Source organism: Mytilus edulis, chromosome 8 (genome assembly GCF_963676685.1).
Source record: "Mytilus edulis chromosome 8, xbMytEdul2.2, whole genome shotgun sequence".
Lineage (NCBI taxonomy): Eukaryota > Metazoa > Mollusca > Bivalvia > Mytilida > Mytilidae > Mytilus > Mytilus edulis.
Genome location: NC_092351.1, coordinates 18,509,457 through 18,534,741, shown reverse-complemented (window position 1 = coordinate 18,534,741; position 25,285 = coordinate 18,509,457). Strand labels below are relative to the sequence as shown.

The 25,285-nt window shown below is 31.3% G+C and overlaps 1 protein-coding gene across 1 annotated transcript in view; it reads left to right on the top strand.

The window, feature by feature from the left end:
• The window catches only part of LOC139484995 (uncharacterized), an 82,091-nt gene extending 59,500 nt beyond the window's left edge, over positions 1–22,591 (top strand). Inside the window, exons 12-13 of the mRNA XM_071269077.1 lie at positions 12,025–12,210; positions 20,895–22,591. Of these exons, the coding sequence (XP_071125178.1) occupies positions 12,025–12,210; positions 20,895–20,981 (273 nt within the window). The 3' untranslated portion in view covers positions 20,982–22,591. The remainder of the gene's footprint in view (positions 1–12,024; positions 12,211–20,894) is intronic.
• The last annotated feature ends 2,694 nt before the right edge of the window (positions 22,592–25,285 follow it).

The window sequence follows — 25,285 nt, the reverse complement described above, 5'->3', positions numbered from 1 at the left end:
ATATAAATGTTAATTTGTTACATTTATTCAAAGAATTTATAAGCTTTACGTAAAGGCTATTTAGGGAAGACCATGACTAAAATAAGTGAAGGTTATCTGTTGTTAAGTTGTTACATATATTCAAAAATTTAGCCTTATGTAAAGGCTTTTTACAGGGTGGTAAAAGGTTATTTTCGTGCAACTTGTTTTGCCATTTGCAGCCATGTAAAAGGATCGTTATTCACTGTTATCGGTTTTATGATATCGGTAAAAAGATCAACGTGCAGGAAATTTTAATTGTTCGTTCATCGTGAAATGACAATTTTATTTCGCGTTCTTTCGTGCAGATACCCCCCTTTACGCCCCTCTATTTAGGGAAGACCATGATTTAGTGAAGGTTATTTGTTGTTGTTAACATTCTAAGTGTCTGGAAGCGTTTGGTAAAAAGTTGTCTCATTGCATTTCCTATTTTATTATTATAGATTAAAAATCTTCTTTATACATAGATCACTGACATCTGACAAGGTGTCAAGTTAAACCAATTTATCATCAACTTGATCTTTTTGCAATCAATTTATTTTGATCACAATAAAGTCTTAACTTATGTTCATATGATGTACAGCATTACTGTCAAATGTACCCTGTGTACTCTTGTGTTTCCTTCTAAAATTAATATACAGGTAGAATTCTTCTTTTTGTCAAGCCTGCAACTTTTGTAGCAAAAACGAGACATAGCGAGCCTACATTCCATCGACAGTGGCGGCGGCCACAGCGGTGTCCACAAATATTCACTCTATGATTAAAGTTTTATAAATTTTAATAACTTTCTTAAACCATCCTTGATTTCTACTAAACTTGGACAGAAGCTAGTTTATAATCATAAGATAGTATCCAGAAGTAAGTTTAAATAAATCTGAATTTTACTTTTAAATGGACTTAATTTTTTTGCCAGTTATAAACATTATATTCACTCTGTGGTTAAAGTTTTAAAAATTTAAATAACTTTCTTAAAGTCATATGAAACGAGTGAGTGGTGAAAAATAATGTTTATCCAATTCTTGAACCAATGCATGTATATATCATACAAACTTAGTCCTCTGTGCACGATTTTTTCATTTTTTACGCAAATATATCGTATAATCATCAATTTTTTTTCTCTCTGTCTGATATGATTTAACAAATATGGCTGCTCATTAAATGTCGTGTTTTAAAGCCGAAGTTTACCGATTGTCACCTTATAGTAAACAAACAACAAAAAGCATGGGCATTGAGCACGTGTTTAACATGTACAATCAGATAATTGTTTATTTTAATGACAGATCCATGCGTATTGCGATCACCGGATTTTTACGAGGAGGATTACGCTCAGTTCACTATGCATATGGAAAATATGTAGGCGAATTGCTTCCTGGAAGCAAGCAATTAAAAATAAGTAAACTTCTTCTAAATGTGGACAAATTGAAGAATTTTCCTCAGAAAAAAGTATATGTACATAAGTTGTATAGTGAAAACTATCAATTAAATGACAATTTAGTTATAAAAAACATGTGCATATTTTTTTTTTTTAATTTGAGGTTTCTTATGACTTTAAACTATCCTTGATTTCTACCAAACTTGGACAGACGCTTGTTTATGATCAAAAGCTAGTGTATATATATGTAGAACATTTGGTAAAAAAAAAAAAAAAAATCCCTTATATTAATATAGATTTATTGGACCAGGACTCAAATTTACTTGTAATTAAGTTAACTGTAATAATAACATACAGTCTGAAATTAAAGTTTTAAAAACAATTATGAAATTCATAAACCATCCCGGATTTTTTACCAAACTTTGACACTCAGCCGTGAGAAGCTTCTTGCAATCAAAAGGTAGTATCAATAGGAAAATTTTTAATAATTTTTTCCTATTTTTGTTGAGCATGCGACTTACAGTAAAAGGAGGGCAAGAGTCACTGGGTTCCACTGAACCCTTACATTTTTTTTTCAAATGATATAAAAAAAAAAAGAACTGTTTATTTCCCAAGATGGCTGTCAGAATAACACTGTTGATATCATAAATAACATAACTATTTTTCAAAAACATTTCAGTCAAAATATGTTATTCAAACCATGTGCTACTAAAGCACCTTGCGCTCATTGATTTTCCACAATCATCTAGCTTTCAGCAAGTATCATGCAGTTGAAATATTTGGCAGCATTCTAAAGCATGCAGCAATTAATCATCTTGAAATACAATCTTGAGATGTTTGCATGCAGTTTAACTCGGTCACATTCTGTATGTACCTATCCTAAGTTTGGAGTCTGTAATTCAGTGGTTGTTTTTGTTGCTGTGTAACCTATTTGTTTTTCTTTCATTATTTTGTACTAATATTAGACAGTTAGTTTGCTCATTTATATTGTTTTACATTTTGTCATTTTTTGGGACCTTTGATAGCTGACTATGTGATATGAGCTTTACTCATTGTTGAAGACCATACAGTGACCTGTATAGTTGTTAATTTCTGTGTCATTTAATCTCATGTAGAGAGTTGTCTCATTTGCAATCATATATACCACATCTTCTTATTTTTACATTACACAAGGTTGCAACAAGCAAACTTCAAATATGCAGTTTGCAGTTGAATTTGTTTTGCAAATGACCAAATGACCAGAGCCATGTGGATTCCTCCAAAATTAAAGTAGTGATAGACATATTATCACTGTACTTGGACTGATGACCTGATGACCTTAGTATTCTGAGTACAAATGGAGTAAAACTGACCAATAACTGATACACATTCTTGTAAATTATGTGCTAATTTCAGTGAATTTGGAAAATGTGTTCAATTTTTGTTGGAAATTCCAAATTGACATGTTCTGACAGCATATCAATTAATTTCTTACACTTTTCCAAAAAATTACCATAAATGTACAATAAATCACATCCCACATGCTATAGGAAAGGTAATGCTATTGGAATGATTTAATGAATGTATTGCTTTCAAATCTAATAACTAAGGATGATATTTTGAAGATAGAATCCCTACTCATTTTTGGTACAGTTTAATCTGTCAGGGCCAGAATTTCGGTTTTAAAACAAAAAATAACTAAACCAGGTTACTAATTTTAAAATATAGGGGGTATAACTCCATATAATTTAAATAATGAACAAGTGATTCTGGTGATCTTGTTTGGGTCACATTTTTTGAATGTCAAATATATCAATGGGATGCAATTTTATAGAGGTTTAAATATATCAATGGGTAGATATTTAAATTTCAATGTCCCATTAATTTATTGTGAATATGGGACTGCAAAAACTATGTTCTGATCTCTTTGTATGAATCACACCCCCATGTGTATTAATTTACTTATGAACTATATATGAATGCATGGTTGGGAATTTTTGCATAAATCCATACATGAATTGGAAGTGTTTTTTCAAACCACAGCCATTCTTCTGTACCAAAATTAGAAGGTTGAGACTCCCTAGTGAGTTTTAGTAAACCTACATGGCATAATTTTTTCCCAATTTATAGATATAATGTCAAAGTATCCACCAGGGACAAATATTTTATTATACCTGAATAATTTAATTTTGAATGTAACGCTTCTTCTGATTGGCTGACGTCATTTTGTTTATCAGTCCATAGACATAATTTTGTCATGTGACTGTGATGTCCAACCAAAGCCCATCCAAGTTTCAAGAAGAATAAGAAGAGATTCTATTCCATTTAAGGAATGACTGTAATAATTTTTATACGACCGCAAATTTTGAAAAAATTTTCGTCGTATATTGCTATCACGTTGGCATCGGCGTCGTCGTAGTCGTCGTTGTCGTCGTCGTCCGGCGTCCGAATACTTTTAGTTTTCGCACTCTAACTTTAGTAAAAGTGAATGGAAATCTATGAAATTTTAACACAAGGTTTATGACCACAAAAGGAAGGTTGGTATTGATTTTGGGAGTTTTGGTCCCAACATTTTAGGAATTAGGGGCCAAAAAGGGCCCAAAACAGCATTTTCTTGGTTTTCGCACTATAACTTTAGTTTAAGTTAATAGAAATCTATGAAATTTTGACACAAGGTTTATGACCACAAAAGAACGGTTGGGATTGATTTTGGGAGTTTTGGTCTCAACAGTTTAGGAATTAGGGGCCAAAAAGGGGCCCAAATAAGCATTATTCTTGGTTTTCGCACAATAACATTAGTTTAAGTAAATAGAAATCAATGAAATTTAAACACAATGTTAATGACTACAAAAGGAAGGTTGGTATTGATTTTGGGAGTTTAGGTCCCAACAGTTTAGGAATAAGGGGCCAAAAAGGGACCCAAATAAGCATTTTTCTTGGTTTTCGCACCATAACGTTAGTATAAGTAAATAGAAATCTATGAAATTTAAACACAAGGTTTATGACCATAAAAGAAAGGTTGGGTTTGATTTTGGGAGTTTTGGTCCCAACATAATAAGGGGCCCAAAGGGTCCAAAATTAAACTTTTGTTTGATTTCATCAAAATTGAATAATTGGGGTTCTTTGATATGCTGAATCTAACTGTCATGACTGTGTATGTAGATTCTTAACTTTTGGTCCCGTTTTCAAATTGGTCTACATTAAGGTCCAAAGGGTCCAAAATTAAACTTAGTTTGATTTTGACAAAAAATGAATCAGTTAGGTTCTTTGATATGCTGAATCTAAAAATGTACTTAGATTCTTGATTATTGGCCCAGTTTTCAAGTTGGTCCAAATCGGGGTCCAAAATTAAACTTTGTTTGATTTCATAAAAAATTGAATAAATGGGGTTCTTCGATATACCAAATCTAACTGTGTATGTAGATTCTTCATTTTTGGTCCTGTTTTCAAATTGGTCTACACTAAAGTCCAAAGGGTCCAAAATTAAACTTAGTCTGATTTTAACAAAAATTGAAATCTTGAAGTTCTTTGATATGCTGAATCCAAAAATGTACTTAGATTTTTTATTATGGGCCCAGTTTTCAAGTTGGTCCAAATCAGGATCTAAAATTATTATATTAAGTATTGTGCAATAGCAAGTCTTTTCAATTGCACAGTATTGCGCAATGGCAAGAAATATCTAATTGCACAATATTGTGAAATATCAAATTTTTTTTTAATTAGAGTTATCTTTCTTTGTCCAGAATAGTAAGCAAGAAATATCTAATTGCAAAATATTGTGCAATAGCAAGATTTTTTTTTAATTGGAGTTATCTTTCTTTGTCCAGAATCAACTTAAATCTTTGTTATATACAATATACAATGTATATTCACTTTTTACTACAAACTTATAAATTAAAATAATCTTTACCATTCAGTGATAACAAGCAGTTTTTTTACATCTTAAGTTAATATTTTATGATGTATTTAAATGAGTAGTTATTGTTGCAAACTCCATTAGAAATTTTAATTGAGATTAGTTTTGGAATAAGGAAAAGGGGGATGTGATTAAAAAAATTGGGTTCAATTTTTCTCATTTGAAATTTCATAAATAAAAAAGAAAATTTCTTCAAACATTTTTTTGAGAGGATTAATATTCAACAGCATAGTGAATTGCTCTAAGAGAAACAAAAATTTTAAGTTCATTAGAACACATTCATTCTGTGTCAGAAACCTATGCTGTGTCAACTATTTAATCACAATCCAAATTTAGAGCTGAATCCAGCTTGAATGTTGTGTCCATACTTGCCCTAACCGTTCAGGGTTCAACCTCTGCGGTCGTATAAAGCTACGCCCTGCGGAGCATCTGGTTCTGTCTATGAAGAAATAACATCAAAAATGTGGTGCACACTGAATAACCCGCAAAGATGCCTTTAAATTCTTTGAAAAAAGCTTCAAACACTCTCTAATGTGGTGGCGATCATCATGAGTTCATGCACTTCTGCAAAAATGTGGTTGTTCATCAACAATTTCATTCTATATCATCAATTATTTAATTTTGTAAATTAGTAGTCTATAATTCAGATGCTCATATACTGTAAATTAAAAAAAATATATAATTACATCAAAATATAGCCAAAATGACGTAATTATCATTAAAATGTAATGCAAGTTACGCAATCGTCTTGTTTGTTAATAATACGTGCAACATTACATGAACTTTTCAATATGTTGCATATGCATAATAACAAAGTACATAAAGTTAATAGTTACATGAGAAGTATTGTTATGATTTACCGATTACACGTTCATTGAGATTTACAGTACACGTGTTTGAAATGTGATTTACAGTATACATTGTTCCATAAAAAGTAGTAAAGAACATAGCGTGCAACACATTTATTGCTATTTATGGTTCAGGATGTCTCCAAAAAAATATTTTATACAAATCCATTATTTAAACGTTAAGCCCACACCTAAATAATGGCTTAATTTAACTACAATATTATATAAAAAAATACTTAATTTGTTCAAAAATGATTCTCATCAGGACGACTAGCCCAAAGCATGCTGATGTGGTGTTAAACTACTGTCAAATATGAAGGATCATGTTTATTTGGGAATGAGTTCTTGAAGTTAATACTTAAGCCACATTAAGTAAGACTTAAAATGTTAAATCAAGGGCATGTTCATTTGGGGCCTGAATCCTTGCCAATACCATGGCGGCCATGTTAAGTATTAAGGCATGTTTATTTGGATAAAGTCATCAACATGCTAAAAGAAGATATTAACAACCATATTAAATGGCTTCTTATATAACCTTATGTGGAGACTGATAAGATTCTTTTAGTATATCCAATAGGTGCAACATTGTCAAACGCAAGTTTTAAATTGCGGTCACTAATAATATTAATTTATTGCTAATTAAATGCAACTTTTCCTCAGAATCATCTCCTCTTGGTCAAGGTATTTAAACTTTTGTTAGTTCTATTGTCTCACTGAATAGATACAATAGCTGTTGTTCTCTGTGTTAAGTTCATTCAAAGGGACCTTGAAATCCGTTAAACTCATTGATTAATTTCAACTGGTTAAAACAAATGGCCAGAGAACACAGTTATTACGAGTGTATTTCTTTTAGACAATAAATTCAAATTGAAAAAATCCCACCTGCTATTTCTCAAAAAGATTTTTACTGTGTTAGGTGTACTACTAGTGGGACAAATAATATCAAGATTATAGAAACTTGTACCAGCTCTAACTCAAAATATTGCCAATTCTGTGATAAGGGGGTCTAAAATTCAGTCTGACAGCTTCAGATGTACTAAAATTTGACCTTTATTAACTGGACCAAATCATTACTTAACTTAAAGATTCAGCACCCAAATTTTTTAACATAATTTCATCCCCCTACTTAATATTTCGTGCATTAAATATCAAGAAATTAATTGGGAAAGTGTATCAAAAAAAAAATTGCAAGTTATATACTGTTCACACTTGGGACTATATTCATAGACAACGAAAACCAAAGGATGATAACTGTGTCCTTAGACCTAATATCTTTTAAGTAAATGAAAATACATATAATTATATCAACTCACAAAACTGAATGTGATGATGTTTAAGTTTATATATTTTAATCTGATCAATATAAACACTGGTTTAATCATAAAAAGCTGATTTGTGACAAACTTTTTAGACTTATTCCAGAAAAAGTTTAAAAAAAAAAAAATTACTACAATTTATTTTGAAATGTGTTGAAGTATAATTAACCAAATTTCTTTCACACAATATTAGATTGGTAACTGCTTGTTATTAACCTAGTCATGCATCAATGTTATAAGCAAAATAGATGTAACAGTACATTAACATTATTTTGCTTCATACTTTTTCTACAAAATTAATCTCAGCAGATTAATCTGCACTGTAAACTTATTCTAATTTAATCAACTAACTCGTGCATAATAAACAAAATGTCAAATATCAGAGCAAACTGAATCATGAAATTTAATTTCATTATTTTGCAATCTTCATCTTGAATTTTGTCATATTTAACCTAGTTTATTCTGGCATAATAAAGTTGCATAATTCCAGATTAAGATTCATCATGTTTTGATCATGTTGATGTTATAATATCCTGGCTTGATATGATTGGGATTTTTTTCTGTAAAGAATAAAAAGGGACTAGAACGTTTCCACAGTCCTTAAAAAAAAATTAAAAAATGAGAAGTGTACTTATATATAATTTCATAATCTTAGGTTTTTTTTTCAACACTATAATCTATTACAGTAAAAAAAAAATGTTTGTATGATATTATATGGTCACAGTAATTAATTACAAATGGAATGAAATTTTCTCGTTTATCTATTGATATAGACCTGATTGTCTACAACTTTTCATATAACATCATCATATTGCAAAGAGGTTGAATCATTAGTCTTTGACTTTCTATGAGCTTTGAGTGTTTAAAAAGAGGAGACAATAAACTGACTTTTCCACAAATATACAGTCAGTAAGTGTTTTATTGTAACGAAAGAGACAATGAACAATAAATGTTGAGACTTATAATATTATAATCAACTATATTGTAATATAAAAAGCAGAAACACAACCATATCATGAATTTACTGTTTAACCCACTTGCTGCTGACCGTTTTTTAAAGCAATTGCTTTTATGCCGTCGCGTATGGCCATCTTTGTGACCCAGATCAGAGACTCCGCCCAGATCAAGCCATAGTATTTTGTTAAACAGGCTCCTGGTCAGTCATTCTTTAACACCTATGTATGTTTTCTAATGCAATACATAGCTTGAAACTTTAAAAAAAAAAGTTAGTGGATTTAAGAAGTTTCAGAATATGTTCTTGTAGATGTATTTTTGTATTTAAAGGGTCAACCGTTTGACTATCAAATAACATAGAAGTCCGAGTGAAAAAAAGTACATTTTTATAAATGCGATTCCGTTTTCCGCCGTTCGTACGATGTTTCAACAAAATATGGATTCATTTCAGTTGTTGATTTAGTATTGAAAATTTAACTGAATTATCTCCTAATAAATACGTTTTTTTATGTTTAATTTGTGTTTCTTTAAGAGGTCAGGTGCTCTTGTTCATTCATAAAATTATCGTTCATTCATACATTTATCGTAAAATCAAAATCACTACACAGGTTAATGCGTATAGTGTCAAATTATTACCTGTAATCTTAAAATAGACAAACTTTATTTGCGCAAATAATTTAGCGGAACGAAACCCTTGTTGAAAACACATAACAATAAGTTCGTTTTCCTTTTCTGTCAAAACTCCGTAATATTTATCGATCACCTTACTAATGAAATGGACCCGTCCAAACGTAGTAGATGCCAAGTCGGTCCAGATGAAAAGATATTTACAATTTGGAATTTTCTAGTTTATTAATACATAGATTGAAAAAAAGTACGTCTTTTTAAATATCATGATCAAAACTGGGTTTGCATAACAAATGTCAGATGAAACCATTATCCTCGTCTTTTCAGTGAACAAGTCTACTACGTTTGTTGACACTCGACGGTCCACCGTGTTAGCAATTTTATTTCACATGTTTTCAAAATATTGAAGATCATGTTTCGCAATGTTTCCTGAAAATTGATAAATATCAAAGCAACGTAGAGCTGTTTGTTCTTGTTCGTATAATAAAATTGAGAATGGAAATGGGGAATTTGTCAAAGAGACAACAACCCGACCATAGAAAAACACACAACAGCAGAATTAAGGTCACCAACAGGTCAATGCAGCGAAAAATTCCCGCACCCGGAGGCGTCCTTCAGCTGGCCCCTATACAATATATATACTAGTTCAGTGATAACGATTTAATGTCATGTTTGTCTGTGATGACCCCCCTTTTCGGGATTGCATGAGAATTGTAGTTATCTCGTACCCACATGCACTTGTTTCTATCCATAGGAAGGTTGACTATCCATATAAAACTATTTATATGGATAATCGACCTTCCTATGGATAGAAACAAGTGCCTGCATGTGCTCGTACCGCATCAGAAGGACACATATCAACTGAGCAATAATGTTTGGAACTTAGTTTTAAAAATGATAACAAAGTAACATTATGAAAATATTTTTATTAAGCTGAAATATACATTTATTCTTTACATGTTTATGTCTTGTAAGATATTTTTTATTTCTTTCCCGTTTTTTAACATTTGTGTCTGGAAAGTTGAAATGTTTTAACTTAATCATTTGTGTTAATGGTTAAATATAAATTAATAATGAAAATTGTTAAAATTAAATCAATAAAGGAAATTATTGCCAAGGAAGCTACAAACACCACCAGGGGATAATCCATGATGATTTCTTTTTGAGTTATATGTTTCAGCACATGTATATTTGACCCCAACTTTAGCCTGGTAAACGTGTTGTCTCCTTGTGAAATATAAAACATATTAAAAATGACTTTCTGCTAAAGTCTTTTATTTATATAAAGTTAAAACCTTCTTACTTTTAACTAGACAACACTCATGTCAGGTTTAATTCTTGTATATATGTGGATGAAAAATAAAAGTCCCCAAACATTAACATGGCAGCAATTGCTTTTACAGCCTTTAAGGCTTTGATTAAGGTTGCAATTCATATGCCAGAGAACATGACAGCTCGACGTATCATGACGTAACATGCCAAACAACGATGTCATTCGATATATGAGGTCATGACATAATACATTTGGGACCCATTGGAGAAAAACATAACACTGTTTAATCTTCGGTCTTTTTATTGAAAGAAATACAGCATTGATCAGAAGCTTGCATAAATTTAACCATGGACATATGTGTCCCTCCGGCAGCAAGAGGGTTTAAGTTTACCTTATAATTATATTATTGTATATGCTTAGGCTAATAGTGACATCCTACACTGAAGTCGACCCTAGATATAAAAGGTTAAAAGCAACATTGTAACTCCTGCTGTAATTCTCAGCATTAATTCTTTTCAATCATTTTGCTGCAGTTGAAATTCTGTGAAATATTTTGACGCAAATGTGGTAATATAGTATCATCAAGGGCAAATAATTCAAACTTATTGAACTGATTTAAATATTTCAACACTTGCAATTTAAAAAATAATGAAAATATTGAGTACTAACTTTATATAAAAAATGATAACTAAGGTATAATCATTATTATTATCACATTGCTATACCTTGGCTTTGATTTTTCTATTTTATTTTATTTTATGGGGTAGTTATATCAGTTGTTCTATAATATCTGTTTTGAAATCAAATATTATATTGTTAGACATATAAGGATTGTGTGAGACATCGCTTTCGGGTCACTTAGCATATGTCAATAACATGTATAGTCTGATACAAGTGTTTATGTCCAATTTGCACTGAACATGCGTTAAATGTAGTCTAAAAATTTCTTTAGGGCATCTGTTTCAAAATTATGTTTTACCAATAGAACCGTTATCATTATTATTTCTAAAAGTAGAATATTAAGCTATAATTGTGATACTACAAAGCCTGTTGGGGCTACATTAAGTTATAAATATTGAATTAATGGTTTGATAGATCTCATTACTGTAATCGATAGGATGAGGTTTTTTACTGACAAGTTAACAGTCAATCAAGGTCAAGGTTAAGCACGTTGTACTTCTAGAAGATGATTTCATGAAAAAAAATGGTGAAAAAGAATTGTCGTAACCAAATGTCTTGTAGACGATTATAGTCATAAAGAATTTTATGATTTTGTCTGTTAAAGTTCGCAGGTCATATGTAAAGGTTTTGCTCATAGTTTAAGGCTGTATTATAGTGACAGACAGCTGTTAACTTCTATATTGTCATTTGGTCTATTATGGAGAGTTGTCTCATTGGCAATCATACCACAAATCTTTTTATTATACGCCCGTTATAAGACGTATTATGGTATCCCGTTGTCCATCCTTCGTCCACATGTCTTACAATAACTAAAATACGCTTAATCCAGTTTGTATGAAAGAGACAGTCGTGTCATGCGCTCATGGCGCAGCTCTTTATTTATAAATTTACAAACTAATTTTAGCAATATGCTGTCAATGAACTTAGTGTGATGTTGGACCTTTTGAAAGGGATTGCAGCCAACTCACTGAGCTGTACATGAAATTAAGACACATTAAGACTAAGTTAAGGCTATTATGTAAGTTTTATTTGTATTGCAGATAGATGAAAAAGAACTACAGATTCAATATAATCTCTCCCAACAACTTCATTCTAAGCAGAATCTGATTGGAAATAATCTGACCAATCAGAGAGAAGAACTAAACATGCTCAAGGTACAGCTTAAAGAAAAAGGAGGCGTCAGCACCCAATGCTTGGAACTGTTACAGCGTTTACAACGCTTAGAGGTAATCATAAACACAGTTTAATAACAAGCTATAAAACCAGGTTTAATCCACCATTTTTCTACAGAAGAAAATGTCTGTACCCATTTAAGAATATGACAGTTGTTATCCATTCGTTTGATGTGTTTGAGCTTTTGATTTTGTCATTAATGATTGAGGCCCTCCATTTGGAATTTTTCTGCTCTTGACAATTATGTAAACCAAAATTATCTTGATAACAAATGGGTGTCTTTTGTTTCTGCCCTCTCCAAAATGCAGTTGCTTTGTATTATTTAACTATTTACTTTGAGCTTATTATTTATGTGAAAATTAAATTTTCATTGTTTTCATGGGTGTTATGTGAAACACAAGTTTAAATGCTATAAGTATAATTGCATTCTCAAACAATGAAATCCGGTATTAAAATATTAAATACAATTTTTCCCAATCCGCAAAAATAGGTAACAATAAAAATACATAAATGTGCATTATCCAATTTAGACTTGAGTTTACACAGTAGCAGGGATATATATAAGTTTTTTACCAGTATTTAGTCTTTCCATGAGTCTGTCAGCCATTTTTGATTCCAAATACCAAATTAATTGCTCTATGTCAGAACAATAGGGTGCTATAAACAGTTTCGTACTAAAAACTAGGGGTATTTCCCCAGTGAGATTTACATACTGATGGAATTCCCTGCTATTTATATACCACTAAATGAAAAAGTTGATTGTTTTTTATGTTCAATGTGAAAAACATATATTGAAGTTCAATTAAAATGCCACTTTTGTCAAGATTTAAAAAAAAAAAAATGTTTTTGTGACTTCCTACTATATGGGAGGCAACTCCATAAACAGCTGATTTTCACCTGTTGCAAAAAGCACTTTGATTTGTCAGGTAAGATAGCTCCTTTCGGAGCAGGCGAACGTAGGCTGAAACTACATTTTCTTAAATCAGCCGGATAAGCTCTTCGAAATGCATATTATAAGAAATCTCAAATATATGCACAGGTTACTGATCCGTGTGTCCAAAGGTGGTCTGTTTTTAAGGTTTTTTAGGGGGAAAATGCCTAATTTCCAGCTGATAACTTGTACCAATTTGCATGTTTAAACAAGAGATGTTGGATTTTTTTTTATTTATTCAGAAAGTTCGTAGAATTATCTTTCCATTGATGTATAGATATCTATATAACTATGAAATCTGACTTCTGCATGATGGGTCCACTATTACATGCCCTGTTACAGAATGACGTCACGTAAAAAACTGTTGATTGCACCCATAGAACCTTACATTGAAATGGTAACATTTGATAAGTTAATGTGATATGAAGGTTGCTATGTCCAAGGTCAAGGTAAAAATGTGTGCAGGAAAGCTAGATTCCAGAGGCTAAATCAATATACTGGTCCGAGACCACAATTATTTCGTAGTGCATTTCTTTTAGAACATAAATGAAAATTAAAAAAATCCCACCTTCGCTTTCTCAATGAAATTTTAAGAGTGTGTTGTACTACTTTTGGGACAAATTATATCAATATTATAGAAAACTTCATCGGCTCTAACTCAAAATATGGACAATTTTATGTTTAGAGCGTCTTGAAATCTTTTGACAGCTTTCAAAGTGCTAATTTTTAACCTTTTTCAACTGGACCAAATCACTACTTTCCTTTAAAATTCTGGACCCAAATTTTTTTACAGTGTAATTTCACACCCCCCCCCCCCCTTTACTTACAATTTGAGGCATTAAACATGGAGAAATAAATTTGGAAGGGGTATAAAAATTAATGGCAAGTAACCCACTGTCAACACTAGTAGACTGTTTGAATTCCTCAGTCTTTTATGGAAAACATGTTCATCAGTAAGTTCATTGTATTGGAATTGACAGAATGTCGTGGATCGTGATTTTTCATCAATACTAGAAAGTGACTATGTGAGTGCCCGATTATGATAAAAACTTGAACTCTCAGGAATTTAGTAATAAATCACAGCTTCTTGAAGTTTGGCATCAAGTTTCATGTATTCAATACAGATTACTGTATGATGATTTTTCAGATTCATTGCACATCAACAACTTCCTAATTACTGAATACTTGTATATATTTAAATATAATCATGATATTGGCCATGTATGACATTTTCAGTGCAGTGTTTCGCAGGAATTAATAATCGTTACTTTATGAAATTTGCAACCAGACTTCATTTTAGCATGCTATACACTATGATGTTTTTTACATCCATTTCACATCAACTTCCTGTTAACAGAAAACTTATAGCGGGAGTGAAATGAATTAACCTTTGCAATCAAAAGCATCAGATTTTATATAGTAAATCATAGAAATTAAGAGTGGAATACAATGACTAAGTTTGAATTGATGCCATGAAATGAATAAATGATATGTGATGTCGTGCACTCTAAACATTATTCTAGTATAAGATTATTGGTTAACATATTCAGTGTTCTCCCAAGAAATTCATATAGCACAATGGAAATTAACATAGGACTGGATTTCCAAAAAAATAGCAATAGGACCCTTATACATTCTGTTATATAATCATTCAAGATAGCACCATGCATGGTAGAAAATATTACACAGGGGTACCATGGTGCTTTAAGGCCCTGGGGAGAACACTGATATTTTTCAAAATGTATTATCAATAAAAATTTGAAGTAATTTCATTGATATTCAAATATATCAAATGATTTACTGGTGTAAAAGATATTAATAGCTTTTAATTGTTCACTAGTTGTATTTTAATATTATTTCCTTGTAAATTTTTAAATAACCTGCAGTTAAAAGTCAGGAAAATCATGCATGAACAGATATCCAATTAAACTCAATAAAGAAAAAATGAATACATAAATATAATTTTTTTGGGACTGCCAGGTGCCAGGTGCAGTAACTGACTTTAACCCTGTGAAGTCATTCCAAAGCTACAGATATTTATGTCCTATTTTAAGCTATAGACTTTATTGCCATGTTGGGTCTTCTGTTGATTAGCCAGGTCTACCAGTGATCAGAAATTAGTTGGAAATTGTTGAAATTTTCTTATAATTTGTCGAAATGTAGATTTTACAAAAAAGTACCATGCTTAATATTTCAAAAATATAATTAAAAGTATTGGTTACCATACTATTTTTTAAGTTTTAAAAGTCAATCAAAACAGAACAATTTTGCATACATTGACTTTTCATGATAAAAGAGACTTTAAAAAGAAATCTATGAGATAGAATTTTAAAACTAAATAGTATGAGAGGATAGAAATTATAATATGCTGATTATAAGTAAAAATAAAAGAGGGTTCCACCAATCATATTATCATGTTACAAGTAAATATAGAAAATATATTAAATATTTCTTTATGAAAAAATTATTATTTGAGTTATCTCCCCTTAAATAAGTAAGATTCAAACAAACTCAAATACTTGGTCTTATAATGCATTAGATAACTTATTTTTCTTTATTAAAATGAAGTCTTATTGCTCAAATATCTCAAAATTTGCATATTTAAGCAAAGAACTAGGCTGATTGCTAACTGCTATTTTTCAACTCCAGATGAAGGTATACGTGTAATCTACCTTTAATCTGATCCTCAATCAAACAGTTCCAATGTGTTTGAACATCTAACTTTGACTGAATAGTTGACCTAATATTATTATAATAAGTTGTAGCAATTACTTCTGTCAATATACGCCAATTCCAATTTGACTCAATTACCTGGAATAGTTTGATTAGCCTTGATCTTACAATTTTAAGCTCACCTGGGCCCGGTTGTTCAAAAGGCCGGATAAAGTTATCCACTGGATAAGCTTGTCCACTGGATAAATGTTTATCCAGTGGATTACTATCCAGTGGTTAAATTCTGTTGTTCAAAACCTGGTTAAGGATTGGCTAGTTATCCACTGGACAAAATATTATCCAGTGGACAAGTCCCATAACTCTTAGTACTTCCTGTTACATTTGCAAAATGGAACCAGAAAAGGGGAAAAGAGTTGCAAATTTTACAGAGGCAGAAAAGGTCTTCCTTACGGAGCTGGTAGAAAGGAAAATTGACATAATTAATTCAAAATTCACCAGTACTATTACTAATCAAAAGAAAAAACAGGTATGGGAGGACATTGCCAAGCAATTGAATTCCAGGGGTGCTGCCCAGAGATAAGGGGTCATGAGATACGGTTTACAGTCATAACCACTATCTCCTAGCAACAGCCCATCAACATCAAAGCCTCTGTGGTTTTGGTCCAAGTGTATCCCAACAGAATTTCGGAAAATGAAACTGTCATGTGTTGACCCTGGCCACTTGGCAACAATGTTGGTGAATTTTCCTAAAATTAATATAAATAAACTTGTAATTTATTATGCATTGAAAATATATTGAATGTAAATACTTTCCTACACAACTATTACATGCATATTGCCTATCACAAAACACTGTTGCAAGAAGCTCAATTCCCACAAGCAAAACCTTATAGCGAGATAGGAACCTATCAAATGTGACACAGATATCTCATAATTTTCAATTTTTGTTCCTAATGAAGTCATGGCATGGTTTGATAGTTTGCTTAGATATGATTTATTCTACAGATATGACAAAAAAATCGCATTTAAATGAAAGTCAGTGGTGGATAAACAGCCGCTTGTTTATGGTTTTGTTAGAGGTGATGTGGTTGGACCCCCGTTTTATTATAATAACAAAATGCATATATATGTTGGAACCCCCGTTTTAAAAATGAATGTAGCTGCCCTTGAAAAACGAAATTTAAATTTCAATAATATATCAATAAATCAGCTGTAAATATAAAAATAAAAAGATTTGGTGTGAGTCCCAATCCTTCCAAAACACAGCAGTTAAAGGTTAGGCAGCAACCATTTTATTTTCAGGGGGGGGGGGCTATGGTTTTTTTTTCTGGACAAATTTTTTGTGAAAAACAATCTATTTTTTTCGCGACAAGTCGAAAGCAATTTTTTTCTTTCAATTTTAGCATTACATATAGTGGCAGCTGAGGGTGAAACAATTTGAACAATTTTTTTTTTCTCAGAATCAAAAACAAATTATTTTTTCTCCAAAAACTGGAAACAAACTTTTTTTTCCAAAAAAAACCATAGCCCCCCCCCCAGAAAATCAAATGGTTGCTGCCTTATAATGTACAACCTGCTGTGTTATTGATGTAAAAAATTATTTGACATACATACATGTATACATAGATCTACACCCTTTTAATTTCATAAACTGAAGTAAATTTCTGTCCTCCAAGGATGCATGCATAAATAAACCAACTGAGAATATTTTATTTCAATTAATCTATAAATAATATTGTCGGATATAACTTTTACAATGGGTCGTATTCTATCGGGTCCCAATTCGATCTTGCATTACGGCAATTAGTGTTCAACATAACTTGTGCCTAGAAAGGTTATACTAGTATAAGAGAGACAACTCGAACGTAATTATTAATCATCACCAAATTGTAATTGCGCTGACCAAGCATCTCTTCGTTGCCTTTTTAAGAATGTCCTATAACAACAACGTTCTTAAGATTTGTCGAAAATCAATGAGATACTTTAATTATGAAGAGAAATAAATCAAACAGTAATTACGGTCGAAAATATTCTTTTCTCTTTTGTACATCGACTAACAATTTTTTTTTCTTGTCTGTAACTCTCCTTTTTGAAAACTTAATATTACATTTGTTTACCTTCGTGGTCACAGATACACTGAACATTGATGGAATGAAAGTTTTTTCTGTTGACAAATGCATACTCATTATCACTGGGTGCTTGTATGCGAATATGAGTTCCATCCACTGCTCCTATAACACATGGAAATCTGGCAATGTTATAGAATCCATTTATAATGGCTGGTTTGGTAGTCTCGTCAGGCCAACGAAGAAAATCTGCCCCATGGGCGCTAATTGCACCTGTCACCACCTGAATAATTCTGGAAACGGTCGATTTATCGTACCCGAAGGTGTCACCAATGACTTGCATAAAGCTGCCAGAAGCATAGTATCTCAAAGCAATTTTAATCTGAGTTTCCACCGGAATAGCATGGCTTCTGTTGGTACGTCTTTTAAGATCATCATTAAGCAAGTTTGTCAGAATTTGAATGCTTTCTTTCGAAAACCTATATCTTGCCTGAAATTCAGACTCTGTATATGGTTCTGCACCAAGAAATTCCCTATAAATGCGTGGTTTATACCTTTGCTGTACATCATACAACAAGCGGGCAGCCATATTTAACCTCTGGATAAGAACTTATCCGAACCCCTAGACACTGGACAAAATTTGTCCATGGTTAAGCTATTTTAACCACTGGACAACTTTTGAACAACCAAATTTGTCCAATGGACAAAAGTTATCCACTGGATACAGAATTTATCCAGTGGATAACTTTATCCGGCCTTTTGAACAACCGGGCCCTGGCCCATAGGGCCAAGTGAGCTTTTCTCATCACTTGGCATCCGTCGTTGTTAACTTTTACAAAAATCTTCTCCTGAAACTACTGGGCCAAATTTAACCAAACTTGGCCACAATCATTATTGGGGTATCTAGTTTCTAGTTTGAAAGGTGTCTGGTGACTGGCCAAACCAACCAAGATGGCGGCCATGGCTAAAAATAGAACATAGGGGTAAAATGTATATTTTGGCTTATAACTCTGAAACCACAAAGCATTTAGAGCAAATCTGACATGGGGTAAAATTGTTTATCAAGTCAAGATCTATCTGCCCTGAAATTTTCAGATGAATCCAACAATTGATTGTTGGGTTGCTGCCCCTGAATTGGTAATTTTAAGGATAATATTCCGTTTTCGGTTATTATCTTGAATATTATTAAAGATAGAGATAAACTTTAAACAGAAATAATGTTCAGCAAAGTAAGATCTACAAATAAGTCAGCATGACCAAAATGGTCAGTTGACCCCTTAAGGAGTTATTGCCCATTATAGTCATTTTTTACGAATTTTTCGTAAATTTTTGTAATCTTTTACAAAAATCTTCTTCTCTGAAACTACTGGGCCAAATTTAACTAAACTTAGCCACAATCATTATTAGGGTATCTAGTTTAAAAAATGTATGTGGTGACCCACCCAAATAACCAAGATGGCTGTCATAGGTAAATATAGAACATAGGGGTTAAATGTAGATTTTGTCTTATAACTTTGAAACCAAAGCATTTAAAGCAAATATGACAAGAGGTCAACTTGTTTATCAAGTAAATATCTATCTGCTCTGAAATTTTCAGATGAATTGGACAACTGGTTATTAGGTTGCTGCCCCTGAATTGGTAATTATTATGGAATTTTGTCGTTTTTGGTTATTATCTTGAATACTAGTATAGATAGAGATAAACTGTAAACAGCAATAATGTTCAGCAAAGTTAGATCTACAAATAAGTCAACATGACCAAAATGGTCAGTTGACCCCTTAAAGGAGTTATTGCCCTTTATAGTCAATTTTTAACAATTTTCATTAATTTGGTAAATTTTGGTAAGTTTTTATTAAAATATTTTTCTCTGTAACTAAAGGGCCAAGTTCATTACAGATAGAGAAAATTGAAAGTAGCAAGAATGATCAGTAAAGTATGATCTACAAACACATCACCATCACCAAAACACAATTTTGTCATGAATCCATCTGTTTCCTTTGTTTAATATGCACATAGACCAAGGTGAGCGACCCCATACTGACTGTACCTTACAAATATAATACAGGTAAATAAGTTCATTTTCCTATTGTCTGTCTGTGATTCAAGGTAATCAGTTTATATACAGCAATATACTTTTACTTTTACATTGATTTTAAGTGTAATCAGGTTATAGATGTCACCAAAGCCTGTAAAATAAAGATTAGGTTTTCCCAAAGCCTGGTTCACTTTGCACTGAAGACTTTTTATTTTTGTACGGATGTGGTAGATAGATCTGTATCTGCATCAAACTTTTACTAATTGTGCGTGATTTGGTGCAATTTGCATGTGATGGAACGATTGAATACCAGTTTCAGTTCAAATTCATCAAATCAATGAGTAAAGATAATTGAATTACAATTAGATTAGTCTGGTTTGTCTCCAAGCTACACAGATATAAGACATAAATCTTCTATTCTTCTGAGACAAACAGTTTTATTGTCTCAATGTAAGACTTGTCTTTTAAAGTATTGAATATTTTTCCTTTGGTTGTCTCAAGTTTTTTCTCTCGCCAATGTGAAATTTAGGTATGCAGCTGTTTCCTACCATGGAACCAGGGGCATTAACACTGTTTTAGTTTGTGATTTATACTGTCAGTTTATAGGGAATCACTAGTGGTTTGTCATTAATATTTTCTTTGCAATTTTTAGCACTTAATTGCACATCTCAAATCCATAGAGATTATCCCCCACCCTCAGTTATGGTCTTGTGACTTTGATATCAAACTTAGAATCTTTTTTTTTTAGTTTACATGTATTAGTTCAAGATTGGGTCAGTTTCAGGGGAACCAATAGAGATAGGTCAATGATATTTAGTATGCAGTAAGCACTAAAGCAATGGCACATATCTCATTAATTGCCATTGAAATTATTAACCCCACCCCCTCATTTATATTTTAAATTAAGTCATCTATATACCGGTCCTCCTACATCTAAGATCATGAAGATACATGAACATCAGAATAGTTGTCTAAAACATATTTCTTTTAAACCACTTTAATTAATGGCTATTTTATGATTTGCATTGCAGAAGGAAGTTCAAGAACAAGACAGCATTTTAACAGATCTCAAAGAGCAGTCATGCATGAAAATGAAACAGTTGGTGTCACAAGAATGATAAAAGTCAAAGATCACAGTTGATGATGCCATTCAGATGATATTTCTACAAAAGCCATAACATTATTTTGATGATATTCTAGTAATGTTAATCAAATTAGACTAAGATCAGGAAATTGTGCAATATTTTTTTATGAGGCATGCAAAACATTTTGTGGCATTAATCAAGACACATTGCATTAAATGCACTGAAATAATACAAGACATCATGATTATATTAATTATACACTGTAGTACGAAGTAACATTGTCAAATTTCTGTTATGGTGCATAAAAAAATGAGAGAAGAAAAAATGTGGGCAATAATAAAATGTTAGGGATAAAAAGACAGACTGTGAACAGCAATCAGAAAAAAAGACAAATTTACAATTAACATTCAACAAAATACTTCACAGAAAACTTAAGATCTAACTAAACACTGGGTGAGATAGGTACATCAGACAGGTGCTTGTCCCACTATTGGCACTCCATATAGTTTTGTTTAAAAGGGGGCTGGTTGTTAACATGGTCAAGAGTAAAAAAAAAAGTAGTGCATATGGATTCAACTGTTGGTTATAGTATTTGTGTTGTATAGTTAGGTTTTCTGTGTTTTATTGTCATTCAGTCAGAATTTTCAATCTAATGCCTAATGCCAAAAACTATACAAAAATTTGTTGTAAATTCCTTTTATCTTCTCAAAACTGTTTTTGAAGGTCAAATGCTTGGTTCAGAGGTCAAAGTTAATGATTCAGATCAATTTCAATCTATAATTTGAATTTTGTCTCTACCAATTTGATCTAGGCATTCCAGTTTAAATATTCAAATCAGTGCACCTTTTGTTATGTGCCTTTACCGAATTGCTCAAAAATTTAATATATTTACACGTATTTACATTTTTGCATTTCCATTCCCCACCTGTTTTGTCAGTAGATTCTGGATATTTATTATTATTTATTTATTTCAAAAGCAATTATTGATTTTTATAAAATTACAGAGTGCTATTCATTTTTGCAGAATAAGGTTTTAACAATACATTGTGATTGCCAAATGCTATTTCCTACATAATGTCTTTTCAACCAATGATGTTAGTCTATTTTCATTTTGGTGTACAACAATGTACAAACAATGAAATATTACATGTAATCCTTTTGATTCTGAAATGGCAAGTTTTTTAATTTCAAAATGACTGATTCAAGAAATTGAAATATAAAACCTTTTTCCCATTTACATAAAACATGTCAATTAGATTTTCATCAAATTCAAATGAATTCCACTAATGTGTTTTTTATTAGTTTTTTAAGTGATATTTAAACAGAGCCTATATAGAAAATTATTACTGGATTTTGAAGCCTGACATGTATATATATAAAAAGTCAAATTATATTTAATGTCTCTTTATGCCTATAGTTTGTATAGAGATAGTTTAAGTTTTTTTAATTAGATTCCATGTTTGGTAAACCTAGATTATAATAGTGTTGAATTGATGGAAATAGAAGAAGTATTTATTTCTCGAAGTAAACTTGAAAGATTTTTGAGATGAGATAGACAATATATATTTTTCATAGCATTATGAATTACAGTAGTACAAAAATAAGAGCTGTTGACATTAATAGTCATTTTTTATTTATCACTATTTATTTTTGACAATCATTTCCAGGATTTTCTGGTTATCTTGAAATGTTTTGCTTGTTACATATACCATTTTACAACAAAAAACTAATGCAAGCATATATATGAGGGGTCTGATGGTTTGGGGGGGGGGGGGGGGGTCTCATCAAAATTCACGAGTTGATTTTTTTGTCAATCACGATTCAAAGAAAATAATTTGCTGTGAACACGCATCACGAAAATATAAAAAAAAATATCTGTAGAATAATGGATTACGATAGCGAAAATACGGCGATCACATACTAAAATAACCCATCAGGCCCCTCAAATATATACATGAGTATTGCATTACTGTTTTAATTGGTATAATATACTATTCAAAATCATTCCCGGTGTCAATAAATTGGGAAAAAAGACTTTCATGTAGCAACTGAATTATTAGTATCAAAAATCATAAGTTTAAAATATCTTTTTGTCATAGGATTCAAAGAAAATTGATAAATTGGTACTAATAATGTGCCTATGTTGGTTTGATGTACTGTGGTTTCTTTTATTATCGAAGATTGAGGAAAAGTTGCATTTTTGTGGATGTTTTGCCCAAGTCATCATACAAGCCTATAGAAAATGTACACTTTGTTGAACATCTTAGTGTGTGGTTAACACATACCCACAAAATCCACCAAAATTGGTATCCGAAGACGATAATGATTCCACAGTATTGTGCTTGTTTTAAAAAGAATATGATTGGTAAGGAAACTAGTATGAGAAAAATCTTTATGTGCTAGTATTTCAACACATATTGATAAAAAAAATAATATTTCATTTATGAAATTTGTTCATACTTTCATATCAGCTGTGAACAACATTATAGTTTCTGCAAGTATTTGAATCTATACCAGTGAATTTGTTTACGAATTTTAAAAATTTAAATCATTGTTTGTATATAAAACATTATATATTTATTGAATATTTACATCGTTACTGTTATTTTGTTTTTTTGTAATGCTATTGTATGAATATATATATATATTTGTTATATAAAGTGTTGTGATATAATTGAAATGTTAATTTCAATTTTAATTATTTATAGGTATATAGTGCCGTCTCTTACCCGGTGTATATAAGAAGAGTGACCAATAGATAACTTGACATAAAATAGCAGTATTCTGCTATACAATTGATTGGGTGTTAACATATTTTCTTATTTGTATCAATAACAATCTGTGCATCTCACAAGTTCATTCTGTAATAATTGCAATGCATGTATGTTATTATGTTACATTATTTTCATTGGCTAACAGCAATCTTGCGTCTTTCTGAAATTGACATTCATTATACACAATGAAATTTAACATTCATGATGACACAGGGTCCCACAATTAAATGCACAGGTAAATTAGATAAAAACTTGATAGAAATCGTATTTTCATGATCCTAGCTAAAAAATGTATTTATAAGTATTGAAAGCTTCTTTTTGTAATTTCATAGGGTTGTAAAATCCTTGACTGTGCACACATTTTTAGAATGAAGTGCCTCCGCGCTTCATACAAAATTTTCTTCGGTTAAAAAGAAGTATTCAATTCTTAAATGAAATTATGTTTATTTTTACACTAATATGGCAACGTTAGTTTACAACAGCCGTGTGTGTCTGTGAATCCTTCCTGTTTAACATAAACCTTATAAGAGGGTCTGGATGGGGGGTCTGTTATTCTGTAAACATTTAATTTTTACCCCTTTTTTCTCTAATCTTCAAAAAATTAGACCACGCATTTCTCTAATCTTCATTTTTTTTGCCCGTTATTCTCTAATCTTCATTTTTTAAGGGCATTATTCTTTAATCATTTAACCTAATCCAAACCCTCTTATAAGAATGCACTTTATATATAAGGTACATGTGTAAAATGTTGTGTGTTCTCAGCCACTGCAGATAATAACACTAAAGAGAACACAAATTCATGACATTTATTTTATAAAATTTGCTCATATTTGTCTTTTTTCTTTTTCATTGATATATAAACTTATTTCTTTTTTTTCATTTAGGTGCAAATCATAAGTATTACTTTTAATCATTTGAGGAAGCAAGTGTATTAAATCTTATGGTGGGATTCTTTTAGTTTTACATGTATTATATTTTAAAACTTTATGGCTATTACGTGATTAATACCATTCTTTAAATACGCAAAAGGAATAGACACAGGAAATATCTTTTTACTTGTAAGACTTGAAAATCTTATGCTTATGCTTTGGTCAGATATATGTTATGAAATTGCTCATCTTGTTGTGTATTGTATAGGTAGTTATTGTCCATTAGAGCTTTGTAATATAAAAAGTCTCACAAACTTTAAGATAGTCTCTAATTTGACAGCCCTCATAAGACTGCATCAGATATTAAGACATCAGCTAGAAGGCAAGTAGATTATGCCACCCTGAAGCCCGCTATAGCCAAAGGTTAACACATTGTTCTGTTATTAGGCAGCTTAAATCATGTTTTTGTCATGACATTTGACATTTATGTGTGAGCTTCAAAGTACTATTTGTGAGATAAATTTGTATCATTTTATCATAATGCATTAGACATGAATGAAAGGTTTTATTGAAAAGATTGATGTTAAGTTTTAGATGAAAGATTTTATTGAAAAGATTTATGCTATACATGTTTATTCCATTTGGACCATTTCAACACTTTTAATGTCTTAATTGATTGAAATGTATGGAACAA